Source organism: Chelonoidis abingdonii, chromosome 24 (genome assembly GCF_003597395.2).
Source record: "Chelonoidis abingdonii isolate Lonesome George chromosome 24, CheloAbing_2.0, whole genome shotgun sequence".
NCBI classification, from domain to species: domain Eukaryota; kingdom Metazoa; phylum Chordata; order Testudines; family Testudinidae; genus Chelonoidis; species Chelonoidis abingdonii.
Window position 1 is genome coordinate 13,825,612 of NC_133792.1, and position 26,321 is coordinate 13,851,932.

At 42.6% G+C, this 26,321-nt stretch overlaps 1 protein-coding gene across 3 annotated transcripts in view; it reads left to right on the top strand.

Moving 5' to 3' along the window:
- NUP188 (nucleoporin 188) overlaps positions 1-26,321 on the top strand; it is a 48,621-nt gene that overhangs the window by 15,465 nt on the left and 6,835 nt on the right. For 2 of the 3 annotated variants that reach the window (XM_032797812.2, XM_032797813.1), the window contains exons 14-38: positions 1,547-1,666; positions 2,497-2,623; positions 2,785-2,940; positions 3,612-3,738; positions 4,521-4,608; positions 4,710-4,786; positions 5,394-5,508; positions 5,970-6,090; positions 6,290-6,356; positions 6,950-7,078; positions 8,981-9,037; positions 11,586-11,719; positions 12,438-12,544; positions 13,147-13,353; positions 13,951-14,120; positions 15,276-15,345; positions 16,331-16,398; positions 18,745-18,940; positions 19,661-19,738; positions 20,717-20,802; positions 21,333-21,478; positions 22,509-22,690; positions 24,052-24,252; positions 24,986-25,078; positions 25,303-25,461. In XM_032797812.2, the coding sequence (XP_032653703.1) occupies positions 1,547-1,666; positions 2,497-2,623; positions 2,785-2,940; positions 3,612-3,738; positions 4,521-4,608; positions 4,710-4,786; positions 5,394-5,508; positions 5,970-6,090; positions 6,290-6,356; positions 6,950-7,078; positions 8,981-9,037; positions 11,586-11,719; positions 12,438-12,544; positions 13,147-13,353; positions 13,951-14,120; positions 15,276-15,345; positions 16,331-16,398; positions 18,745-18,940; positions 19,661-19,738; positions 20,717-20,802; positions 21,333-21,478; positions 22,509-22,690; positions 24,052-24,252; positions 24,986-25,078; positions 25,303-25,461 (3,081 nt within the window). The remainder of the gene's footprint in view (positions 1-1,546; positions 1,667-2,496; positions 2,624-2,784; positions 2,941-3,611; positions 3,739-4,520; positions 4,609-4,709; positions 4,787-5,393; positions 5,509-5,969; positions 6,091-6,289; positions 6,357-6,949; positions 7,079-8,980; positions 9,038-11,585; positions 11,720-12,437; positions 12,545-13,146; positions 13,354-13,950; positions 14,121-15,275; positions 15,346-16,330; positions 16,399-18,744; positions 18,941-19,660; positions 19,739-20,716; positions 20,803-21,332; positions 21,479-22,508; positions 22,691-24,051; positions 24,253-24,985; positions 25,079-25,302; positions 25,462-26,321) is intronic. The other variant, XM_032797814.2, reaches the window with a different exon arrangement.

Here is a 26,321-nt window from a genome sequence, read left to right on the forward strand (position 1 = left end):
AAACATACAAGACTATGCCTAATACAGTAAGAAAGTGATTACAGATGAAATCTCATCCTCAGAGATGTTCCAGTAAGCTTCTTTTACAGACTAGCCTCCTTCTAGTCTGGGTCCAGCAATCATTTATACCCCCGTGGTTACTGTCCTTTGTTCCAGGTTCTTTCAGGTATCCTTTGGCAGTGGAGAAGCTATCTCTTGAGCCAGCTGAAGACCAAATGGAGGGGTTTCCCAGGGATTTAAATAGGCTTTCTCTTGTGGGTGGACACCCCTTCCTCTCCCTGTGTAGAATCCCAGCTACAAGATGGGGTTCTGGACTCACATGGGCAAGTCACATGTCCATGCATGACTCAGAACTTACAGGCAGCAGCCATTGTTCACATGCTAGCTTGAATGTCCTCAGGTAGACTTCTTGTGAGGATTGGAGCTTTAACTTGCAAATTCCTTTCTAAGAAGCCGCCCAAATGCCTTACTAAGGCTACTTAAAATCAAACAAGTACACAGTCAATATTCATAACTTAGAATACAAAAACAATACATGCATATAAATAGGATGAATATATTCAGTAGATCATAACCTTTGCAGAGATATGTTACATGGCATATGCAGCACAAAACACACTCCAGTTATATCATATCTACATTCACAAGCATACCTCCACAAAGCATCATGGGGTGCAATGTCACATTCCCCTGGTTGTAGTTTTTAGCAGGGCTTGCAGAGCTAGTTTCCATTGGCATCTCTTATATGGTTTGCCTTTAGCCCCCCCCCCCCAGCCTGTTAAGGTACAGTCTGTGGCTGCACTGTTGATACTGCAACAAGTAGTAATTTACATGGTAACTTAAACCATGGCTGGGATTGTGGGAGTGAACATTTTGCTTCCAATTTTAACCAACTATATTAGAATTAAATGCTAGAATAACACTGTGCTGATATTGCTCTTGTCACAGAAATGGCTGAGATGTAGTGGTGTCAGAGACCTTCCCTTGCATAAAACCTCTAATCATGCTTCATTACAGATTTGCTCATCCGTTTCCATTTTACCTTCCTACATTATACCAGGCACTCTCTCTCACCCAGGGGCATTAACACTGGTTGCCTATCACAGCAAAACTAAGAGCTGGAGTGATGCTTTTGTTCATGATTAATAGTAGGTGTATGTTGTATAGAGATGAAATTATTGGTCTTTTGAATGGAGCCATTTGCTTAACATTTAACAACACAAAGCAGGAAATAACAGAACCCAGGCATCTCTCATCACCACCTGGCTCTGGTCAGATTGACTGGGAATGACAATTGCTTTGTTAATTTGAGAAGTTTAACTTTCCACTAAGGGTCAATGAATGATACAAATAGTTGAGTGTTGTTTTTTCTCAAAACCTTTGGATGTTAGGATTTGTAGATGCAACACGAATGTTCCAGCAGGAGGAGCCCTAAGCACATTCCTCACTAAAGTTGCCTTGCTGCATTGACCCACCCCCCAGCAGAAGAATCATGTTGATCATTTTTTGTTTAGTAACAGTTTTTCTTTTGTGTCTCCACGGCCAGGAGCCAACTGCAGGTCTGGGTATTATCCTGGACAGTGTGTGTGGGATGTTCCCACATCTTCTCTCTCCTCTTCTGCAGCTGCTCAAAGCCCTTGTATCGGATAAATCTACTGCAAAAAAGGTATGGAACCTGGCCGGAAATCTGGAAGACAGTTTATATCTGGACAGAAAAGGAACATTGTGTCCGACTCTCTCCCTTTGCTTTGTACACACATCCCATCCTTGATGCCTTGGGTAACAACCATCAACCTTTTGGCCAGGTGGTCTGGACAGGACTTCCTTCTGAGCCTGCCAGAAGAGTTGCTTTTGCATGATATAGGGCACGCACTCTCTCTAGTACTGAGCTTACTGCCTTCATAGCACAGATAATCCTAGGGATCTAGATAATAGGAACTGAACCTGGTCTTCCATGTGGCACTGTAGAGTAATGTTGCTTGGGCCTCAAACATATTTTATGCTTTGGAACTGCTTCCTGCTCTAATGTTTAATATGATGTTCAGGGAGACTAGCACAAAAAACAAAGTTCTGAGTATAACTCAGTTGCTGTTTTATGATGTGCAATCAGTAGACGAGTTCCAAGTAATTTAGACATCAAATGATAAATGGGAGAAGCACGGATTTCATTGCAACTTTATGGGAGCCACTTTGCCAGAACCCAGAGCTGAAGCACTACTCATAGCTTGTGACAATTGCCTTGTGTCAGGATGCTAACTTTTAGTGCTTTACTCATAATTAGTTCCTGTCTTCTTGATTCACTAGTTCAGAGAGGCATTATTTGGGCAATTACATGGGGACAGGATGGTGGTATTTCTGCTTCAGTAGGAGTTGGCATGTTGGAAGCAGACTATGCATTTCAAGTAACCTTACCTATCTCTAGAAATGGCCTGGCTTAATAGTTCCTTAGAAAGCTCTAGTTCTCTGGCTGTATACTGTAGCTCTCTCCGTCTGCAGGTGTACAGTTTCCTGGATAAAATGTCCTTCTACATTGAGTTGTACAAACACAAGCCTCCTGATGTGATCTCGCATGAAGATGGCACCCTTTGGAGAAGGCAGGTGCCAAAACTTCTCTATCCCCTGGGTAAGGAATTCTGGTGAGGTCCTTCACCCTTGGAACACTGTCAGATCTAGTTTTTTATGAACCAAATTGCTTACAGGTTTTAATTGTGAAGACTGGATTCTGATCACATTCTGAAGCTGCTGACTTTGTTTTTGTTTCACCTTTTCCTCCCCCTCCCTTAGGACTGGGCCAGACAAACCTACGAATACCTCAGGGAACAGTGGGCCAGGTGATGCTGGATGACCGGGCATACTTAGTACGATGGGAATATTCCTACAGCAGCTGGACATTGTTCACCTGTGAAATTGAGATGCTGCTCCATGTTGTATCAACAGCAGGTGAGGCAAGAGGGGAATTGGGGTGGATGTTATCGGGGAGAGAGGAGTGTGATGTATTAGTAACATTAACATAAGAGGAAAAAAATCAAGCGTAATTTCAGTGGGATTTGGACAGGTCCTAGGCACATTCTCCACTTCCTTTGGAACAGCCTGCCGCTGTTACAGAAGGGCATTGTGGCTGAGTCTAGCACCACATTGGGGATTGTGACAAGAGGAAAGAACAAATACTAGAGAAGAGGAGTGAGGCGGAAGAAAGGAGAGAGAGAAAGTAGGAGAGAATCAAATACAGCAGGAGGTGGAAAGGTTTCATTTTTTGTATTATGCTGTCTCCATAAAAGAGATCAGGTGATGGTAAGCACTTATAGGGAGCTGGGCAAAATTTTAGATGAGAGAAAATAATGAGCAGGAGCCTTTTAAAATATCCCGCCCACCCTCACATTTCTGTGTTTGGTCATTTGAGGGACATGGTTCCAGTTTAATCAATTTCTGTATTGCACTCTGGAAAGTAGATGTTCCCTTCATTAGAGATGTGGAGTAATCTGAGAAGTAACTTACTGAAGGTTAGGACCTCTCTTGTAGAGATTGTAGTAGATCATCCAAGGAGTGGAGAGAGAGAGAGTAATGCTGCTTATGCATCTCTCCAGACTGTAATACTAGTTTTCTTTATCCAGATGTGATTCAGCACTGCCAGAGGGTCAAGCCAGTTATTGACCTGGTTCACAAGGTCATCAGCACTGATGTGTCAATAGCAGATTGTCTTCTGCCAATCACATCACGGATCTACATGCTGTTACAGAGGTAAGTACCTGACTAGCAGCAACAGTTAAGGCACCCCTGAAGTTACTAGAAATGGGAAAAATGGTCAACCACAAATTTTACCAAAGGCTATTTAGGAAGTCTGTTGCAGAGCTGGGATTAGAATTCTGGAGTTCCTGCCTTCATGTCCTGTGCGTAGACCACTAGACCACCTTGCCTACACACAACCGTTGTATTGTTTTAACTACACCTCTACCCCGATATAATGCGGTCCTCGGGAGCCAAAAAATCTCATCACCTTATAGGTGAGACTGCATTATATCGGGTTTGGTCCGGTATGGCATGCCGGCACACCGTGACAGACTGGACCGGCTTCCCTGGTGGTGATTTAAAGGGCCTGGTGCTCCAGCCACTCTGGGGAGCCCCGGTCCCTTTAAATCACCGCCGGAGCTCTGACTGCTGGGCTTGGGCGGTGATTTAAAGGGCCCGGGGCTCCCCGCTGCTTTACCATGTTATATCTGAATTCGTGTTCTGTCAGGTCGTGTTCTGTCGGGGTAGAGGTGTATAACGATATAATAGTACAGCTCTCTCTAATGTGAATGCAATTATATCTGTATAAATACACCTGGTATAGCTATCTCTGAAGGAAGGGGAATATGCTTTACCAGTGTAAGGCACCTATATAACTGTGTCCACACTATGGGTTGTGCAGAGTTAACTATTTCAGCAGAGAAATCACAACCTCTCTATACCAGTATAAAAACTGTATAGACCTGGTCTACGTTCTGAAGATTTTTATATATAATACTCTGGGTTTTTCCTAGGTTAACAAGTGTGATCTCTCCCCCAGTGGATGTTATTGCTTCTTGTGTCAATTGTTTGACTGTATTGGCTGCCCGCATGCCAGCTAAGGTGAGAGGATACCTTCTGATTTTCCTGAAATGGAATAGTGTGTGCGTGTGTGTGTATATATATAAAAGGGGGTATAATTATACTGTTCTCTCCTCTTCTAGGTCTGGACTGATCTTCACCATACGGGGTTCTTACCATTTGTTGCCAATCCAGTTTCCAGTATGAGTCACGTGATTAGGTAATTCAGTTTTCTCTTGTGCCTTTGCTTCCCTTGATCATATGCCATATGAGGTGTAAGTGTTTCACTAGTGTGGATTCTAGACTTTCTAAAATCCAGGCACTTAATGTTCCATTCTTACATAATAGACTGGCAAAATTCTTATTCTAAATTCAGTTCCGCTGAATCACATGTGACTGTAAAGTGTTTGAGCTCCTTATATTTTCTATAAGGAGAAAATATTAAGAAAGGTGATACAAAGGGTTTGATGTGTCAGTCGTTGGTCATCGGGGGAAACATACAGAGCATGGGGGGACGCTGGCAACTGGTTACGGTTTCACTACATTTAGACTTACCCTCTGATCATAAACATGCTTAGCTTTGCAGCAGAAGCAAGATTAATCAGACTTATAAAATACAAGATACTGCCCTTAAGGAGAAGTAAAATACTTCTTAAGTGCCAGGGTGATTTGTCCTGAGCTCGGTGAGTCACCTTTTCTCTACTCAGGATCATTCCCCCATGTGTATTAGTTGATGTGATCCTCCTCCCCACTGCACATGTGCGCACACTTCTCCATCTGCTTGGTTCCTATTGTGCATACAATGCACGCTCTCGCTCCTTCCACAGTGCTGAGGGAATGAATGCTGGGGGCTATGGAAACCTGTTGATGAGCGTGGAACAGCCTCAGGGCGAGTATGGTGTCACCATCTCCTTCCTACACTTGGTCACAACTCTTGTCCGTGTAAGTGTTTCTGCAGTGCTTGTACATTTTCAGGCAGCAATAGGTTACTACTAGCTGGTGAGGGTGAAGATGAAATAAAGGCATGTACTGAATGTATGGGGTTCCCTTGGGTGGGGCCTCCTCTGGTATCCATTTAACATACCCACCTTATGTCTCTTCAAAGTCCCATTAACATTGCTCTGGGTAAGCAGGAAAGGAAAGCTCTTTGTCTGCTGCTTTTCCTCTTCTAGAGATACAAGTGTATTTACCTCCATAACACATCTGATCTTCACTTGCTTTGAGTGCAAGAGAATAGAAATTGCTCATAAACCTTTGTCCCCATGCTGCATTACGCAGGACTGTTGGCAGAACTGTTCTGACCCCTGTTTCTGTCTTTGGAGTGTGAGGATTAAATGTCTTCCAACCAAAGATGTCATACCTTTGAACTAGGATCAAAACTGTAATGTTGCTGCTTTTTCTAGGGACAACTTGGCAGCACCCAGAGCCAAGGGCTGATGCCCTGCATTGTGTTTGTGCTGAAGGAAATGTTACCAAACTACCACAAATGGCGCTATAACTCCCATGGAGTGAGAGAACGAATTGGTAAGGATAGCTCTTCAAGGGGAGCAAAGTTGAACTCTGTCTAGAGAGAATGTGTCTTTCTCTGTTGTTTTTTTCCCCTTTCATTATAAATGGCTCAGTGAGCACTTGAATTTATACTTTATAATGTAACGGTACCTATTGCTTCTGAACTCAACAACTTCTCTCTCTGAAGACTGAATTCATTCTTCCTGCTTTTCAGGATGCCTAATCCTGCAGCTCATCCATGCTATTCTGAATCTCTGCCCTGAAATGGATCCTCACAGCAGGTAAAGGGGAAGTGAATTTCATACATCACTCTATATGCAACAGCCCAATTTACAGTGCAGAAGACCTCAGTCACTGTCCTTTTGTTTGCAACTTGGAATGTGAAATACTAACTTGGCAACAGTATAGTGTGCTGCTTTGTAGCCTTGGTCCACCTTGCTTACGTTGAGCCCAGGGAAATGGAGAAAGGAGTGGGAGAGAGGGTAAACCCGGATGGTTATGCAAATCTGCTGATGAGGGGAAGGAAGCTAGTGGACAAGCTTAATTTTATACTGCTGCAGATGTGCACATTCCAGACTGCCATCCACTTCTCTGTGGTTGGTGTGCCCACTCTGGGGGTTTGCACCTGACATATTGGGGAATAGGGGAGATGAAGTGAGTGGGTGGTATAGAAATTGAAAGATGTTACTTTGTGTTAACTTTCATGATGCATGGTGGAATCAGTAAGATCTTTCTATCTTGCGTACTTCTAATGTGCTCATCCCTGTAGTGTCTGAGTTGATGCTGGCACTGATCCATGTTGAGTGTATCAGATCAGGCAGAGGACCTTTCCTTTGATTGATTGCTTTCCAATGTCTGTGTCCTTGTCTTGCAGCAATGCTCCAAGCCTGCAATCCTTGTGCATCTTCAGCCTGGCCAATACGGAAGCAGGACAGGCTGTCATTAACATCATGGGCATCGGTGTGGACACCATTGATATGGTAATGGCCTCGCAGTCCTGTAGGTGAGTCACGTGTTCCACTGTTGCAACATGGAAAAAGCAGCAACAAGTCATACTTGAAATGTGGTTTAACTGGGTTATGTGTTGCTGGGCGTCAATGTAGTTGCCAGTCAGAGCAACTGTCTCTGATCAAAATTCTGAAAAAATTACCAAGAACTTGCTGCTTATTTACAGCTTTCTGTCTCTGTGCTTATTCTCTTCATATACATTCCCTAATTCCTGCAGTTGCTTTTCATTTCTGATTTTGCTTAGCCTAACTGAGTATTGCACTATAGAAATGAGATGTGAGCATGCTTGATTGTTTCGCACTTGCTTGTAGTAATGCTATTATAAAGAGCTCACTAGGTTCAGCATATGAAAGTACCAAATGAAGTAAAAGGCAGGAAAATTATAGCAAAAGTTCCAGTTTTCATGCCTCCAAATCATTCCTTGAGTCCAGTACAATCCTCTAGCATGAGTAAACCATTACAAAGCTTGAGTTGCAGTGTTAGAAAGTCCTTGTGGTTTCTTGATTGATCAGTTTCTTAACGGTGGATTCGAGAAGGCAGTACTGAGGGCTGCTTCACAACTTAAACCTCCTCTCCAGCCTGTTATCAGGACAGTTACTTTTGGACACTTCAACAATGGTTAAATCCCTTTATTTATTAGTGTGTAACTAAAGGTCCTTCTGTGCTTTGAAAAACTCTCTCCGGCCATTACTAGTGTGCTCAGTGGACCTACCCAGCCTTTCTGGCTCAGGAGTGTTAACTCTTCAGATATTTTAATAAATCTGTTGGGGAAAGAGGGAACCTAGAATACAAATAGAAATATTGAATTAGAGATTTTTCACAGACTGATGCCACATGACTGCAGTACAGATAATCTGTAGTAGAAACTTTCAGGCTTCTTAGTCTGGGCCTTAAGTATGTCTGTGTGCACATGCATGGAGTACACCCACCCTTCCAGTTGTGACCATGTGGACCCCATCCTCTCCCATTCATGATAGCATAAAATCTCTCATGAATGTAGCAGTTGCTTCTGTGGAAAAGTAACATTAGGAAAGTATCTAAGCATTTTAGCTGCCTTTAATGAGGGTTGCCCTTTGTGAAGAAAGTTAATCAAGCTACTTAATTTGGCTCTTCATTTCATCTACCCTCCTATCTGTGCTGCTCCTCCCTCCACTTGCACCTCTGCACATACTGCTTTACCACGTAGTCCTCCTCTCCCCTGCACATTCAGGAAGCAAGGAAGAGAGCCAGTACTGTGTGGCTTGCTGTCTCTCCACGGATCACTAGCAACTGCTTCCCAGACCACCAGTGGTATACAGAGGTCAGGGGTTCTCAACTCTTTGATCTGTCATAGAGGCATGTGACACTGCTATCTATATTTGGTTATTTTACAGTAGCTGTTAGATGCTGTCTCATCACCCTGTTTATACAGCTTGGCTGTTGTTCCCTAGCCAAGTTTGGTTTAGTCAAAAATAGTTCCTTAACAATAGCGTTCTCCCTTTCTTCTCCTTAAAATGACCATCACTTATTTATATGCAGCGTTGTTGTAGCTATGTTGGTCCCAGGATATTAGGGGGACAAGGTGGGTGAAGTAACCTTTTATTGGACCAACTTCTGTTGGTTAGAGAAACAAGCTTTTGAGCTTACACACAGCTGTTTGGACAGTTACCTTACATCTGTATCAAAGGTAGCATGCATCAGCAGTTATGATACTATGTGTGCTCCAGGGCCTTTTTTGCCCATCTATGCCAAGGACATTTTAATCTTGTTGATACTCTTGCTTTTATATATTAGTCCTTGAATTATCCGGGCCTTGCCTCTGTTTCCCCGTTCTATGCTTCCTGTGACTCGTTTCTATAAAAATGAAGTAGCATGATCTTAGAAAATTTAGATGTATTTTACTTATTTGGTCCAACAGTTATACTCACTCACTGGAGAATTTCAAGGGAATTGCACGCATTGCAGATTTGTGGAAGTAAGTGTAATATTATGCAAGCCAGAACCACCCCACCCTTCCAAAAAACCCTTTATGTTCAGATAACATGCTGTGTCTGACTTATGGTGAAGACTAGATTTATCTCATCCTCTTGTCCCTCTATGTTATAGCCTTTGTAATACATAAGATCACCCATAATTTGGAAACATACATTACATTGGCATGGTGGGATGGGATAAGGATAAAGCATCAGTTTCAATTCTGAATTGCCTCCTTGTTTTCATGGAATTATCTAAACACAGAAATAGCTCTATCGTTCAGCTGACATTATAAGTCTGATCTTGAACTTGGCTCTCCTCTGTGTAACTTTCTGTAAATTTTCCTTTCTGCCTGAAATGTCTTCTCCATAGTCTCTGTGCATAGTAGAATCTTTGTGCAAAGTTTTGAGGTTAGTTTCTTAGTTATGAGAGTCTGAAGAAATAAAGAAGGGGACTCAAAATTGTTACAGCTTGTTTTGTCTTTTCATAACTGAAAAATGGCTTGGTTTGAAAACTTCACATTTGTTTTACATGCTAATTCTGAGTTAGAATTGACACACAGGACTGTTACTAACAAGCTGAAGTGGAAAAGCTTGTAATTATGAAAGGTCAGATTTTAAGGCTTTAAGTATAAAAGCATTTCTGTGACCACCTTTGTGGCAGTTGTAGGTAACATGGTATGTATCTGCAGAGTTTCATAAGAGGAACTAGTTAGGAATTTGAAGAGGTTATAAACTCTGTCTGTTGCCTGAGGGAGATCTCAAGTAATCACCGCAGGCAGCTGAGGAGTTGGGTCCTGCTTTCAGCAGGGGACTTTTGTCCCCTCTTTGTCCCAAACTAAACAACTCCTAAAGCAACTGTCCAGTTAAGGGGAAATATTGGTCTTCATACTGAGGCCCCATCTAGCCACCACCCAAAACTGTGTGAGCCTACTTCCAGTTTCACTCCGAGACACTGAGTGATCTCTGCCCCAGGTATAGCAATTTGCCTCGCCTCATCTTCCTATTTCCTTGCCATGACCATTCCCATCTTAACACGCCTGCCTGCCTGCCCCTAAAGATGTGTTGCGGCTGAAAAGGGGTTAGGAGGCCTTAAGGCTCACCCCTTCCACCTCTGCTTTGTTCCAGAACAAAAGGGAGGGGGGGAGTCTGGACTTGTTAGGCGGAGGTGAGATCTGTTGGGAGGTTGTGGCATTAATCTCGAAAAAATTGTCCCTAAACTTTAATAAGGGTTAAAAAGGTTAATACAATTCAGAACCAGTTTTTTCTTTGTCTGACTGCCTTGGACTCCTTATAAGTGAGACTAATGGTAAAAACAGCCCCTTGCCGATTTGAACATTCACTGTGAAACCGAAGGCCATATGGATCCTCTAACATCCACTGATATAGACAGCAGAGTTTAGAACCTTCATGAGTGCAACATTTGCAAGAGACTTCTCATTCTGCACTAACCAGGATAAGATGTGCTAACAGCCAGTGGAGGTTTCTGCTTTTAAAAAGTCATCATAGTAGAAAATAATTATGCATTCAAAAGTAAGAAAATTCAAAGTTAAATTCTCTGCACTAGCTTGAACTCTGTAGCTAGCTTGAACTCTTTCCTCCAGTACAGATCACTCACTCCCGCTAATACTGTATACTTGCCTATGAAACCCTAAATAGCTAACACATGGGAGTGAGACCTCTCCCCATTAAAGAATAGACTACAGTATCTTATGTCTTTTTCCACGTACACACCATCTTCTGATCTACTATCAGATTGTAGACCACCCAACACACTGAAAAGAGAGATGCCTCTAAACAGTTACACCTTCTGCGGAGATCTGTGACCCATGGTACATTACCAAAAGAAAGTATTTCCCATATGGTGCTCGTTAAACAATATATGTACTCTAAAGGGTGGGTTTATGTTCCATGCAGAAGCAGGTGAAACTCTCATGGGTGGGTGAGCAAGATATGGGGAAAGAGTTACCATGGGTGGAGGAATCTTAACTTCAGATGTCTTTGCTTTCTAATATTTAAATGAATTATGTCTAAAACTTAACTGTATTTCAACAACTTTTTTTTGTCTGGTAATTAAGTTTTTAGCTTAATTTTTGTTGGTTTTAATCTCCCTTCTTCTACTCCTTGGCAATAATGGACGATACAAGAGTTTTTAAAAAAAATATACGGTTTTATGGGTTATTGGATCTGTCTGAAAACTGCTTTTTGCACTCCTTGAACTTAAAAACTTATGAGCCAATTTAACTCCAACCTAGGGAAGAAGGAAAATCACAGAACAGTTACGCACCTCAAAGACAAGGGTTTAGAACAGAAACACTCTCAAGACCTTGTGCTACTATTATAAACTCAAGATTAGTTATGCAGTAGTATTTTGCATTATATTGCTATACTTGCATGATAAGTGAGAGTGAATAGAGTTCTCTTACAACCTTTGCTCTTGCTTGATAGGACCACAGAATACTGAATTTGCTATTTGAATACTGTACAGCTGATGAGCATCATTTGAGTTGATTTTAATACATTCCTTTTGGTTTCTGTTTGGCAACACAGCGATGAGTCACTGGGCCAGGGCCAGCTGCTGATCCAGACAGTAAAGCTGGCATTCTCTGTCACCAATAACGTCATCCGGTTGAAATCCCCTTCTAGCGTGGTATCCCCACTAGAACAGGCACTTACTCAGCATGGTATGTACCTCTTTGTTGGCCAGCCCAGGCGGTAGTGTCTGTCCCTTGCACACAGATAATGTGTAACTTGCTAACACTGGATTGAGGTCTGACTTTTCTGAACAGTGCAGTTCTCACCCAGCATGCTAGTGATGGAAGGGCGCCAGAGGGCATTCTCCTTCTCCAAGGGATTAGCCAATGGACATTTAGTAAATTCCCTATAATGTGGACTAAGTTGACAAGTTTTCCCCTTGCATTATAACCATTACGGAACCCTCTTATGCAGGGATGCTGGGTATGTGACACTGGGCCCACTTTTGGAAGGGTAGCAGAATTGTTTTTGTCTTGCTCTTCACGTACTAGGCTCTTGGTGGCACTGATGATTCTGGTTCTTCGCAGCTCTGGGAGTAGTGTGGAAGCTTTGAACTATATTCTCATTGTTGGCTCACCAGGACTGCTTTCAGATAGCCACCTACTGTTATTTTCACTTGTTTTGTTTACTGCTTTCTAACATGAGACAGTGCTGAACGGTATGGTAAAGCAGCTGCCAGTAGTACCTATGGCCAGACCCATCCCTTGTCCTCTTGGAAAGCTGAATTCATTCCCTCTCACTCCCTTTCCACTCTAGTATAGAGTAGCATGACTGCCTACTAAATAGTTGCTGAATAGTCTGTCTTGAAGAGCTCTCATAGGAGATTATTCCAGCTTCTCACCTGTGATTTAATTGTTTTCTCACCAGGTGCTCATGGGAACAATCTGATTGCTGTCTTAGCCAAATATATCTACCACAAACACGACCCAGCACTGCCACGCCTTGCCATCCAGCTGCTCAAACGACTCGCTACGGTAAAACTAGTTTCTCACAAGTGCTTTCCCATGCTTTCCCTTTTTGTTTAAGTGATTCCACCACTTAAACTGTCTCCAGTGACCCTCCAAGATACAACCTGTGAGTGTTCTTGCTTTGAGATTTCCAACCTTGTCAAAAAGGCACGTGTATTAAGATTTACTCAGGGACCCTGTATTAAGACTTATTTTTTACCTATTAGACTAACACTTTTTGATTGTTAAAATCTGAAATCTCCTCTGGGTTTTATTTAGGCATTTAAATGTTGCAATTTCAGGGGTATTTATTTTAACATCTCAACCCAAATCTATCTATCTGTCTGTCTGTCGTCTTCAGTTTTGCTCCTTTCCTTGTAAAATAGATGAGGAATGAAGCATAATTCCTAAAGAGGCAACCAAAACTCAGAACAATTTGGCAATTTTCTACGTTTCATTAAAATCAAAATTATTTCTTGGTTTTTCACTCTCCAATGTCCCTGCGCTCAAGGGTGAGAATTTTCTGGAATTTCAGTTTAAAACAAATATCACAAGCCCCATTTATATATTGAGAGGAAGCATCATAGCATTTATCTCCATTTTTTTAGCATGTTTCTTCCCTTTTGCAGGTAGCTCCAATGTCTGTTTATGCCTGCCTTGGGAGTGATGCTGCTGCCATTCGTGATGCCTTTTTGACCCGCCTGCAGAGTAAGATTGAGGACATGCGCATTAAAGTCATGATCCTGGAGTTCCTCACTGTTGCTGTAGAGACACAGCCTGGACTCATTGAGCTCTTCCTGAACCTGGAAGTGAAAGATGGGAGTGATGGGTCAAAGGTAAAACAGCAAGTGTCTACATAAGGATTTACTGGAGTAACAGGATATTTCTACCTTTACATATGACTTGCAGCTTTCCTGGCTTTGTTCCTTATTTTAGTAAAGATCTCTAAGACTTTACTTTGTCCTCAGTATGAGTGTCTTTGTCATACATCCCGAGGCTCCTGACAAGATACTGAACATTAGTTTTAATGCTGTATAGCCTAATTCTGGGATGAGAACCTTATGACCTTCTGATCAATTGGCAAAAAGGTTCCCTTCGACCAAAGAGAAATCTTCCTGTGTTCTCCAACTGCTATGCAAGCACCTCCTGTTCCACTATGCTATTTAATTGCACCTACAAAATATGCAGAGAAGTAAAACTTTTTTCCTGCCCCTTGAAGTAATCTGACTTATAAAAATAATTTATTCCACTTTTCACTGTCTTTTTAGATATTCCTCATAGGTGTTCTGTATTAAATACATGCGTATATGAAATACACACTGATATCATGTGCTCAAGCTTTACTTACATATTTTGTAGGTGGAATTAAATAGCATACTGAAACAGGAAGTAGTTGGATGTAGATCTCTCTCATTTTCTCCTTCTTGCTTTAGGAATTCAGCTTAGGGGAATGGAGTTGCCTCCAAGTGGTCTTGGAACTGATAGACTCCAAACAGCAGGAAAGATACTGGTGCCCTCCCCTCTTGCACCGGGCTGCCATTGCATTCCTTCATGCCCTGTGGCAGGACCGTCGGGATAGTGCCATGCTGGTCTTGAGGACCAAGTGAGTCATTGCTTTTCTATGCTGTCTTTAGGTGTGGCCTGCATTCCGTGTTTCGAGATGTATAACTTTGGCTGTTTTCAAAATATATTTTGTTTGAATGGGCTCAGTTTACCAAGCTCTCCAGATCACTCTTTACGATTGCCTTGTCTTCAGCATTTATCATACTGCCAAACTTAAGTGTCATTGGCAAATTTTATCAGCAGTGATTTCATATTTATTTCCAGATCATTGATGAAAATGTTGAATAGCATTGGGCCTAGTACCATTCACAGGCTGATTCAGAATGGGCTTTTTTAAACTCTATTTCAGTGAATAGAAATAAACATATCCCACTAGTTCTGACCAGTTGGAGGATGCCTTTTAATTGTAATTTAGATACTTGGTGGTTAGACTCAGAGGCTTCTCAGCTAATAGCTGGTTAGACCTCTTCCTCCAGTCTCCTGGTAACCTGATTTGCATGCAAAACATTGGGGAAAATTTCAGTAATTAGGGATGTTTATGTTAGGGAAAAATTAAACTTTCTATTGTAAAGCACATGTGCACAATTCTGTTGAAGTAACCCTCATCTTTCAGTGTGCTCTGCACTGCCGGTTGAGCAGTGTTACTACATGTATGGTGTGTGAAATATCTCAGACAGTGGAGTTTGCCATGAAAGGCTGGCAGGATCAGGCTGTTCTGTCAGGTGTACTTTGTAGGTCTGTGGCTCTCAAGCAGGGCTGTGTGTACCCCTGGGGGGTACGCAGAGGTTTTCCAGGGGTTACATCAACTCATCTAGATATTTGCCTAGTTTTGCAACAGGCTACATAAAAAGTAGTAGGACAGTCACTGCAAACTAAAATTTCCTACAGACAATGATTTGTTTATTTTGCTCTATATGCCATACACTGAAACGGAAGTATAATATTTGTATTCCAAGTGATTTATTTTATAATTATCTGGTAAAAATGAGGGAATAAGCAATTTTTCAGAAATAGTGCATTGTGACACTTTTTTTTGTATTTTTATGTCTGATTTTGTAAGCAAATAATTTCTAAGTGAGGTGTAACTTGGGGGTATGCAAGACAAATCAGAGACCTAAAAGGGGTGCAGTAGCCTGGAAAGGTTGAGAGCAATAGGAGAAGTATGATAACTTACAGTATTTTTGTGTGTTTTTAGGCCAAAGTTTTGGGAAAACTTAACCAACCCCCTCTTTGGGACCCTTTCTCCCCCCTCAGAAACATCAGAGGTGAGTTGTTAATAAGGACTGAAAATAGCTGTGTTTTTCTGAGAAGCGAGTGGTGCGTGCAACTTCCTTCCTTTTGCTTGTTGCCATCTAAGAGGAAATATGGTTCGGTAAATCACAAGGAGGAGTTCTGAGAGTGGGTTTTATTTCCAACACTTGCACGGATTATCTGCTTAACTTCGGATTAGTCTCCTGAACTCTCACTGCCTCTATTTCACCATCTGTAAAAACAGAGATAACATCTACCTAACAGGGATGATGAGGTTTATCTCCTTAAGGTTTGTAAAGAACTAGTACACTAGATGTGCAATATAGTGTGTATGTGTGTATATGTACATACGTGTACAGGATATTTTGCTCGTGTTCCCAGACATCTGAACAATCGCTCCTCCTTACTGGGCCTACCTCAGACTGACTTGGGGTCCTGAGGATTTTGCCATTCTTCTGCTTTGAAAACCTCTGTCTTCCCTGTGAAAATCTTAATAGCCCTCCATCCAGCTGTCATACAGATTTGAATATGGTGCTCTTCCCTTGTTGGCAGAGTAGATGAGCATAGTCTACTGAGGCAGCTGCTCTTGCATAAATCCATTTGATCCTTACTCCACCCTATCTAGAGAAGATGGCTGTGGCACTCATGGGTGGGACAGTTTTCACAGGAAAGTGCAGTACCATTCACTCTGCCGCTAGGTGATGAGCAGGCACAAAGTCTTTTTTCCATCCCTGTCAGCCCCAGGGAGGCCCAGAGGGTTGCCTTTTTCCTACTCCCTAGGTCCCGTTGGCATAATGCTCAGGAAGCCAAGGGTAACAGGAAAACTGGGGCCACTTGAATAGCACAAGGGGGCTTGATTGACAGTATGGATGTCCTGGACTTCTTAGACTATGGTCCTCAACTCTCTTTGTAGAACAGAGCTTGGGACACAGTACTCTCAGATCTGACCTGGAGCAACAGATAACCTGCTCATGCTCTGCTTTTATTCCCTCTTTGTAGCTCAGTGTCTTGGACACTTGTGCCTTAATCATGAAAATCATCTGCCTGGAGATCTACTATGTGGTCAAGTGAGTCATTGACAATCTCTCCTGCTCTTAGAGTTTTCATTGATGCTAGGGACACCTGAAAGTGAGGGCAAAGTCCTGCGCTGTATGTGGAGTACATAGTAAGAGATTATCCATGTTTGAAAGAGAGGCAAGTTGGAGCTAACAGTTCTATGGAAGTGCTGGAGGGACAATCAGAAGTTTGCCTATGGCTGCTGGGGCTCAGAAGAGAGGATCACAAGCCTGCCTCATTTGATTTGAGTTTCATGCAGTCATCTATTAGAGAAATAGATGTTATGAGAAGAGTTTCTGTGATCTGTAAATGTGACATTCTGGGTATGGATCTCAAAGAGGAATATCTGTCCTGGAATAATGAAACTTTAAATATCTTTAAGCTCATTATGGGACTATGCAAGCCACATGTAATACAGTGAAATGTTCCCATCACACACTGGATGCTATAACTAAAATTAGGACAATCTAGCTTTTTCTCCAACTCTGTAGCAGTGCATAGTATTAAGTTGGTGCCCATGACGTTTATGCCAGAAAATTTTACTTTGCTTCAGTAGGATTCTTTGGATAGAGGGGGGTAATCATGTGTTTTAGAAAAAAGTTTCACCATTTTAATACCCATAATTATGGCATGACATCGATTTACTACTTTAACTTCTTGTAATGTTGGTTGTCTTTTTTTTTGAGGGTAGGGCAAGGACATTCTTCTGTTGGTCTAGCATTGCCAGATATGGTATTTTATGATATTGAGTTAATACTACATAGAATAGCCCCAGTTAAACATATTTCCTTTGATTAACTTAGTTTTTGTTTGAAGTGAGTATCAACTGAGGGGGTTCGAGTTTGTGTCTCTGACTTCTAAATGAAACTTCCTCAGCTTACAAATGAATGGATGATTTTCTAGTTCCCAAACTTGCAAAACGTATCGTGAGTTTTAGAAGTCCAGATGTGTGTTCTCTCTCTCTGTCCTACCAGAAATAAAATTCTCAGTAAAATTTCAGAGTGGTAGCCATGTTAGTCTGTACGAGCAAAAAGAACTAGGAGTACTTGTGGCATCTTAGAGACTAACAAATTTATGTGAGCATAAGCTTTTGTGGGCTAAAACCCACTTCATCGGATACATGGAGTGGAAAATACAGTAGGAAGATATATATACACAGAGAACATGAAACAGTGGGTATTGCCATACCAACTGTAATAAATAATTTAGGGTGAGCTATTATCAGCAGGAGAAAAAAAAAAACTTTTGTAGTGATAATCAGGATGGCTCATTTCCAACAGTTGATAAGAAGGTGCGAATAACACTAGGGAAAAAAAATTAGCATGGGGAAACAGTTTTTAGTTTGTGTAATGACCCATCCACTCCTAGTCTTTATTCAAGCCTAATTTAACCGTGTCTAGTTTGCAAATTAATTCCAATTCTGCAGTTTCTCGTTGGAGTCTGTTTTGAAGTTTTTTTGTTGGAGTATTGTGACTTTGAAATCTGTAATTGAGTGACCAGGGAGATTGAAGTGTTCTCTGACTGGTTTTTGAATGTTATAAATTCTTGACGTCTGATTTGTGTCCATTTATTCTTTTGTGTAGAGACTGTCTGGTTTGGCCAATGTACATGGCAGAGGGGCATTGCTGGCTGTTTCCCCATGCGAATTTTTCCCCCTACTGTTACTCACACCTTTTTGTCAACTGTTGAAAATGGGCCATCTTGATTATCACTACAAAAGCTTTTTTTCTCCTGCTGATAATAGCTCACCTTAATTACTTACTTTTGTTACAGTTGGTATGGCAATATCCATTTTTTCATGTTCTCTGTGTATATATATCTTCCTACTGTATTTTCCACTCCAGGCATCTGGTGAAGTGGGTTTTAATCCACGAAAGCTTAAGCTCAAATAAATGTGTTAGTTTCTAAGGTGCCACAAGTACTCCTCGTTCTTTCAGTAAGATTTAAAATGAAGTCTGAAGCATGATCCAGAATGGATTCCAGCTTCTTCTCCCAGAGCTGCTCTGTTCTGCAGACCTAATAGGAAGCAGTAACTTACTTTTATCCCTAAAATCAGCAGAATGCACAGACAGGGAGCTGATTTTCTGAGTAAGAATGTGACTCTCTTACATACTCACTTTCCTGAATGTAACTATTGTTCTGAAAAGTCAGGAACAAATAAAAACCACATGTTTAAAAAGATGAGTTGGTTCTCTCTGAGGGTCACCCTTCTTCCATACCATTTGATACAATAAGTGGGGTCCCCTTCTGAATTCACTCTGTGTGCCCATAAATTTCCAATCTGAATCTTAGGAGCATGTTCTCTAATCAAAGAATAAATGAAAATATATCTGATTTCCCTTTTTTGGCTTTGTCAGGGGCTCACTAGACCAGTCCCTGAAAGACACCCTGAAGAAGTTCTCCACAGAAAAGCGCTTTGCTTACTGGTCAGGATATGTGAAGTCATTGGCATTGCATATGGCAGAGACAGAGGGTAGCAGCTGCACTTCCTTGACAGAGTATCAGATGCTGATCTCGGCTTGGCGGATGCTGCTGATTATCTCCACCAGTCATGTAAGATCCATCCTGACTAATAATGTTTTGAATAGATATGTGCCCTGTTATTCAGGCCACATGTGGCACAATAAGGGATCAGGCTGCTGGCTTTTGTTTCCATTATCTTGTATGTGTACTCACAATCCGAACGGACACCAATACCGTACAGCAAATTACCTCAGTGAGTTTTGTTTTGCCAAGTGATCAAAACTAGCATACTGTATGTGTGTGGCATGGGAGTGCGGGGATGTCACATCATTTCTATAATAAGTGTAAAGAAAGCCAATAACACTGTCTATACCCAGAGAGATGCAGTAGGTTGTTATTTTCTACTGTATTTTCCACTCCATGCATCTGATGAAGTGGGTTCTAGCCCACGAAAGCTTATGTCCAGATAAATTTGTTAGTCTCTAAGGTGCCACAAGGACTCCTCGTTGTTTTTATAGTACAGTGTGGTGAAGAAGCCCAGTGTATACCCTGTCCCCAATTATCTGTCACTCAGTGTTGGCTTTTTGCCCCTTGCTTTTCTAACAACTAGTAATTCTTAATTTCTTTCTCTTATCATTGAATCATCTGGCAGATGCAAAAGCCTATACCATCTTGTAAATTAAGAAAAAATACAAAAAGAGGGGGGTTGATGTTGGATTGGAAAGATGAGGGTGTGCGTTTTGTTGATGTAACTTTCACTATCATGTATATTTAGTCTGAGCTCTCAATTTGTCTCTGATCTGTCGCTAGGCAGATATAATGCATCTGACTGAAACTGCAGTCCGGCAGCAACTGTTTCTGGAGGTGCTAAGTGGGACCAAAGCTTTAGTAAGTGTTTGCATTTCTATTTGTAGTTCTTCAAGGAAACTGTTTCAAGAATGGGAGCACAATTGTCTAACTCCTTTGTGGAGCTCTCGTCTTGTATCTATTTGTGGTTCAGATTTTCCCTGATTCTGTGAGATTAGACTGAAACAAGAAGGTTTATCTCAGAATTACTTTGCTCTCCATAAGTCTTTATTCTCCAAATTATATTTGATTTTCTTGGCCAGTGGGTGACACTGCAGTTAGTGCTATCTAATGATCCTGCAGCATTGCCAGCTGTTGAAAGGCAGGCATGGTCATTGGCTGGACCCTGTGTACTCATTCCAGCTACCTGCAGTGTCGCTTGCTATTGAAGGCAAGGTCGATTACCTGCTAGATCTGCAGTTGCTGCATTGTTTCTGCACTGGCTGATGATCACTATAATAGATGTTTCTTTTAGGTGGATGTTTTACCTGGGGATAATTTCCTCTCTTTCCTCTTGAAACTGTGGTGCAAGGCTTTATGCCAATAAAAAACAAGTGTGCCACAGCTTTCATTCCACGTAGGTTGCAAGTTGAGATGTAGAATTTATAAATGGGATCTTGCAATGGATCCTTGGAACACAGTGACCTCACTGTTGAGAATTAAGTTCTGTTGACCAAATGGGCTAGCACTTAATGTGCTGTTAATATCTAGGACTCTTCATGCCTTTCTTAGCAGTCGTGTGGATGGATCTCTGCTCCCATAGCTCTGTGGAAGGACATATTGAGTCGCATCATCTTTTTATAATCAATAGTACCATAAACCTCTTAGCTACAACATGGTTGTTTCTCCACATATTCTGTTGACTACCTGCTCTGTACAAGAATCTGCTTGGAATATAGCAGCTGGGCAGGGATGGGATGGGGAAGCAAGCTCTTAGTGCTCTAAATGTCTGTGTTGAGCCGCTTCAGTTTTCTCATCTGTGAATGTTGCAACTGAAACTGTTGGGACATCTCTCCTTAGCTGCTGGTCCCCATGTCGGTGTTGTGCCTGCAGCTGGGGTCCATGCTGTGCACCCTTCTGCTGATCCTGCTCAGACAGTGGAAGAGGTGGGTGTGCTATTTGGATAACTCTTCATAAGTAAGCTAATCATCACTGATGAACGTAAGAACTTGGAAGAAGATGTTTGAGTTGCTGTATAGATGGAATTGTCATGGTGATATGGGAAATAAAGCGATCCCTTATGGTAGAACAATACTCTTGATCTTGCCAGGCCAGGGCTTCGGGGACTGTGCAATTGCGGGATTTACATTGAGGGTGGCGCTGATGATGGATGCTGCTGCTGAACTTTAGTGTTAAATAGTGATTTTCTGCTTTTGTGAGTTTACTTTCACTGGGGAGAAGTGGGATAAGGACACTCCAATTATAACAAGCCTGCAATCTCACTGTATTTCCGCCCACATGTCTGAAACATCCATGAAGAAACCCTCCCGATGACTTAAATTAAGCAAACTGTATCTGTGCCCCCCCCCCCCCCCCGCCACATCCCCTAGACGTGATTTGCACAGATCAGTCACAGCCAAGATGATAAGTGGGGAATCTTGTCTTATCTGACGAGCTCTCCCTTTTTTGTTGTCAGCGAGTTGGGTTCTGTGGATAAAATCATAAACTCCTTGACGCAGATTCTGGAGGGAGTGCTGCAGGCAGATCAGCAGATGATGGAGAAGACCAAGGCTAAGGTGTTCTCTGCTCTCATCACTGTTCTGCAGATGAAGAAGATGAAAGGTGAGATGGCCTGGCAGAGGTTATGAAGATCAGAGCTGCCACCACTGGAAACACTTGTGTCCCATTCAAACATTTTTGAGTCAGGAATGCACACATTGTTGGCTGCCAGTGCAGGACAGTGACTATAGTTGGTAGCTAGTGGGATTTTTCTGTTTAATTTATCTTATTTATTATTTGTATTACGGTAGCTCCCAGAGGCCCCAGTCAGCATCCAAGTCTTATTTTGCTTGGTGCTGTACAGCACAGAGTCAAAGGCACTCCCTGCTCCAAAGAGCGTCAATTTTATCGCTTATCCTTTTATATGGCCCTCATCCCCCCAATCTGAATGCTGCAAGGCCCGTCTCTGCACTTTTTGAGAAGAATTCAGGTTGAGCACGAGAGGAATTAATTTTGGTTGTTATTAACACTTATGCCCACCAATGGGTTATTGCCAGCTATAATGATAGGGAAAGGTGGTGCAGTTCATAAAGTTGGAGTATGTATATGATGGGAACTGAATATTTTAAGGGCTCTCAGACGTGAGACGGGTGTTTGCTGAATGAAAGAAATATAGGAATTGCTGGACTGGACCACATCCATGGTCCTTCAAGTCCAGTATCCTGTCACTGACAATGGCCAGTACCTGCTGCTTCAGAGAAAGGTGCAAAAAACCCTGTAATGGATAATTATAGATTAACTCCCCCCGCTAATGGCTGGTTTATGCGCTGAAGCATAATAAATTTGCAGCCATTTTCCCCCCAAGAGATCCTGTTTGTTATGATTGTACATATTGTCATTATCCAGATGAATGTCTAATCCCTCTTTGAATCCTCTTAAGCCCTTGGCTCATTCGGCTGGCTTCGTTCAGTCCCTCTCGAGTTGCTCACAGTCTCGTGTAGGTTATAAATAGATATTTGTAGCATAATGAAATGCAAAGCGAATAAGTCCTGTCTCTGAGAGATGGAGGCCCCAGCAGTGCAGTAGTTAAACTGAAAACAGAAGTGTGAGGGGGATGAGTTAATCCATTGTGTGCTTTGTGTGTGTGCCATAGTGAGCGAGATCCCTCAGTACTCCCAGCTGGTGATGAGCGTGTGCGAGACCCTCCAAGATGAAGTAATTGTGCTCTTTGATCAGACACGACACAGCCTCACGTCTGGAGACTCTGCAGATGACAAGGACAGCATGGAAACAGATGATGCCTGCCGGGGTAAACACAAGGACCAGCGAGATGGGGTGAGGAATCATTCGCCTGCTCTGCAGCCATGTTCTGTTTCTGTAAACAAAGTTACCTGCTGTGTCCGCTGCACTATAAAATGCCCCATCCGCATCATATCACTAGATAGAAAGTGGAGTGTCTTGATGCTTTATTTTGCCAGATAGGGTTTGCAGGCTTATTTACTTCCTGGTGGCAGAGACCCTGTGATTACACCCAGACATAGGGGATAGATTATTGAGATGTGCTTCTCTTGGTATACCAAAAGTTCTGGGAAAGTGCTCTTCAGAAATTTTCTCCTTGTGTGCAAGCCTGTTTGAACTTTAATACGAGGTTCCTGAAAACACACGGAGCCTGTTCTTAGCAAGTGTCTCTTCCAAGGTATTTAGTTAACACGCTCTGATTTCTCTGGTATCTACAGAGATGTCTAAAAATATTCCCTACCATGTGTCTGATGACAGTGTACGTGGCTGGCTTGTTTCTCTATAATGCAAATCAAAGACCTTGCTTCCAGCCCCTTGCGTCTCCTATACATCAAGCAGGTCAGTTACTAGTGGCAATATATGTACCTCCTGAGATGATAACCCCAGGAGAGCAAGTCCGTAAGTCTGATTGTGTCCGTCCTGCATGCTGAATGTACCTTTGCCAAGTAGCAGATAGGTCTGAACTCCCCTATAGACTACAGTAAGTGGGATACCAAGGAGGGATTGTAGTCTCTTTGTTGGAGCTGGGGACATGGAGTCAGGACGCCTGGGTACCATCTCTGCTGTTGACAAGCTCTGTAACCTTGGCTGAGGTATTTAACCTGTCTGTGAAATTAGTATTGTGTTTACTACCTCCCAGAGCACTGAGACTATTAATACTTAAAACTTGCTTGGAAATGATCATGAAAGGTTTTGTAAGAGGAACGTGGTGGTTGCCATACAAGCAGTTAGGATACTCCCACCTCAAAGGGGGAAGGGCGAACCCTTGAAATTGTGGGCTCAAATGTGCAAAAGTCTTCAGTGGCCTCTGTGTATGTTTCACAGCTTGCTCCTTTGTGACCTGTTACCTCTAAAGAGACTGTGGGTTGGTCCTGACTGCGAAGGACTATTGTAACTGTGAGTCTGGTGGTGTCAGGTCTCCTCTGAGTACCTCACTGCAGGAAATGGATTGTTACTGCTTCTCTCTGAAATCTCTTTTAAGGCACTTTGCTACTATGCAGCACCGTAAGTGTACACAGTGTTTACTGATGCCATAATTCATGTATGTGAGAACAGTAACAACTTAGATCCCATCTACCCATTTGTTTCTGGACAGTCTTTTAATGTCTGTCGTTTCTCCCTATCCCGCACTCTGGGATCTCTCATGTCCCTTTCTCCCTCCTTCCCTGTTGCCGCAGGTGTGTGTTCTAGGGCTGCATCTGGCAAAGGAACTCTGTGAAGTAGACGAAGATGGAGATTACTGGCTGCAGGTTACCAGGAAGGTCCCTATGCTGCCTACTATCTTCACTGCCCTAGAGATCAGCCTGAGAGTTAAACAAAACCTTCACTTCACAGAAGCCTCATTGCACCTGCTGCTGACCTTAGCCAGGACGCAACAGGTGAGAGAGAGACCCAAATGAGAGCTTCTTGCTGGATTGTTGGTTCTATATTTAAAATGCGGTTCATGTCACTGCGTTGTGTGTTGGCAGCATCAAGCTGTACAGCTGAGCAGTGCACTGTGCCTAACGGGCGCCATTAAAGCCCTGCCAAGGGGGAGGAGTTAGTTGTAGGTCTTGTACAAAGAACTGTTTAGTGTTTCCTTTCCTTGCTTTTCTGGATAATGGAATGTCTGTGCTGGAAGAACAGAACCAATCCTGCCCTAGTGCAAACCTGTAATTCAGAGCAAGTGCTTTCCCTGCAAACAGCCCCCTCCCAGCCAAATGTAGCCAGTACAGCTAAGACAGCACTGAAATGCAGGAATCTGCTCTCCGTGTAGCCATAGTATAAAGCAATACTTCTTATTGAGACCTCAGCACTGTACAGGGGGAGGAGTATATAAGGTTCCTTTCTTACAGGAACTTTCAGTCAAAGAGAGAGGGGACACACAGGGTACCAGGAGATGAGGAGGTGTGTTCACCACACAGCCGTGTCGGGGGAGGGAGATGTTGTTTTTCATTTTAATGGAAGAAAAGTAGCACTGTCCAGGGTGATGGAATTCAGGTTTCTGGGCTGCAGGCACGAAGTGTCTGAAAGAGAAGGGTAGATGTGTAGAAAACAGAAGTGCTAGGGGCATCTCCCCCAGCTCAGAGACAATGGTGGTACCTCTGACAGTGACTTTTCTGTGTTGTGCAGGGTGCAGCAGCTGTGGCTAGTGCTGGTGTCACACACAGCATCTGTTTGTCCCTCTTGAGCGTATACCAGCTCAGCACTAATGGAACAATTCAGGTGAGTGCTGGTTCCTCTTGATGTGGATTTGAAACTCATTGGGAAAACTGTGTCCTGCTCACCCTCTACTGGCTCTGTACTAGAGCAGTCATAGGAATAGAAGAGGTGAGCACTGTCACGTGTGGCCCTGGAGAACTCTGATGTCATTGTGAGAAGTGTGGGGTGTATTTGAGGGTGCAGAAAAACAAATAAACCATGTGTCTTCTTGTGGCTGGTCTGTTCAGACACCTGCTTCATCTCGGAAGTCTCTGGATGCCCCATCCTGGCCTGGGGTCTATCGTCTCTCCATATCATTGGTGGAGCGCCTTCTTAAGACACTAAGGTACAACTTCCTGACAGAGGCACTGGACTTTGTGGGTGTCCATCAGGAGAGGATTCTTCAGGTACGTCCACCCCTTCCCCTGTAATAACTTAGTTGTCATGTATGTAACAGTAGCAGCCAGAATATGCTAGACACAGAAGACACAGTCCCTCCCTCAAATAGCTTACATTCTTCAAAAAATAGGTGAGAAGTCGGGGAAAGGGATACACAAGCAAAGGAGTCAGACGGGTGATGGATACATGTCTTGGTAGCTATTAGATCCTGAGTTGTTAGCACCTATCCATCACTTTTATTCTTGGGGGTCCTAATTCTGCTACAGCTGTTTCATGCACTCACTCAACACAATAACAGTTGTGGGTGCTGGATGAGAGCCTAAAGTCTGTAACCAACCTCACTCGGACTCCATCGGTTAATGAAAATACTGCAGTTAAGGTCCAGTGTCCACTTAGGTGAGCAGCTCGAATATCTAATACAGGGGTTGGCAACCGTTCTGAAGTGGTGTGCCGAGTCTTCACTTAATCTCTCTAATTTAAGGTTTTGCGTGCCTGTAATACATTTTAACATTTTTAGAAGGTCTCTTTCTATAAGTCTATAATACATAACTAAACTGTTGTTGTATGTAAAGTAAATAAGGTTTTTAAAACATTTAAGAAGCTTCATTTAAAATTAAATTAAAATGCAGAGGCCCCGGATTGGTGGCCAGGACCCGGGCAGTGTGAGTGGCACTGAAAATCGGTTTGCATGCCGCCTTCAGCATGCATGACATAGGTTGCCTACCCCCGATCTAATATTTAAATCCCTATAACAACTGAACTTTGTGAGGGCAAATTTGCTGAATAGCCCTGTTCCTAGGTAGGTGCTGAATTGTCTCTGTGTTAGCAAACTTCTTTGACAAATAGCCCTCTTGTTTTGGAGCAGGAG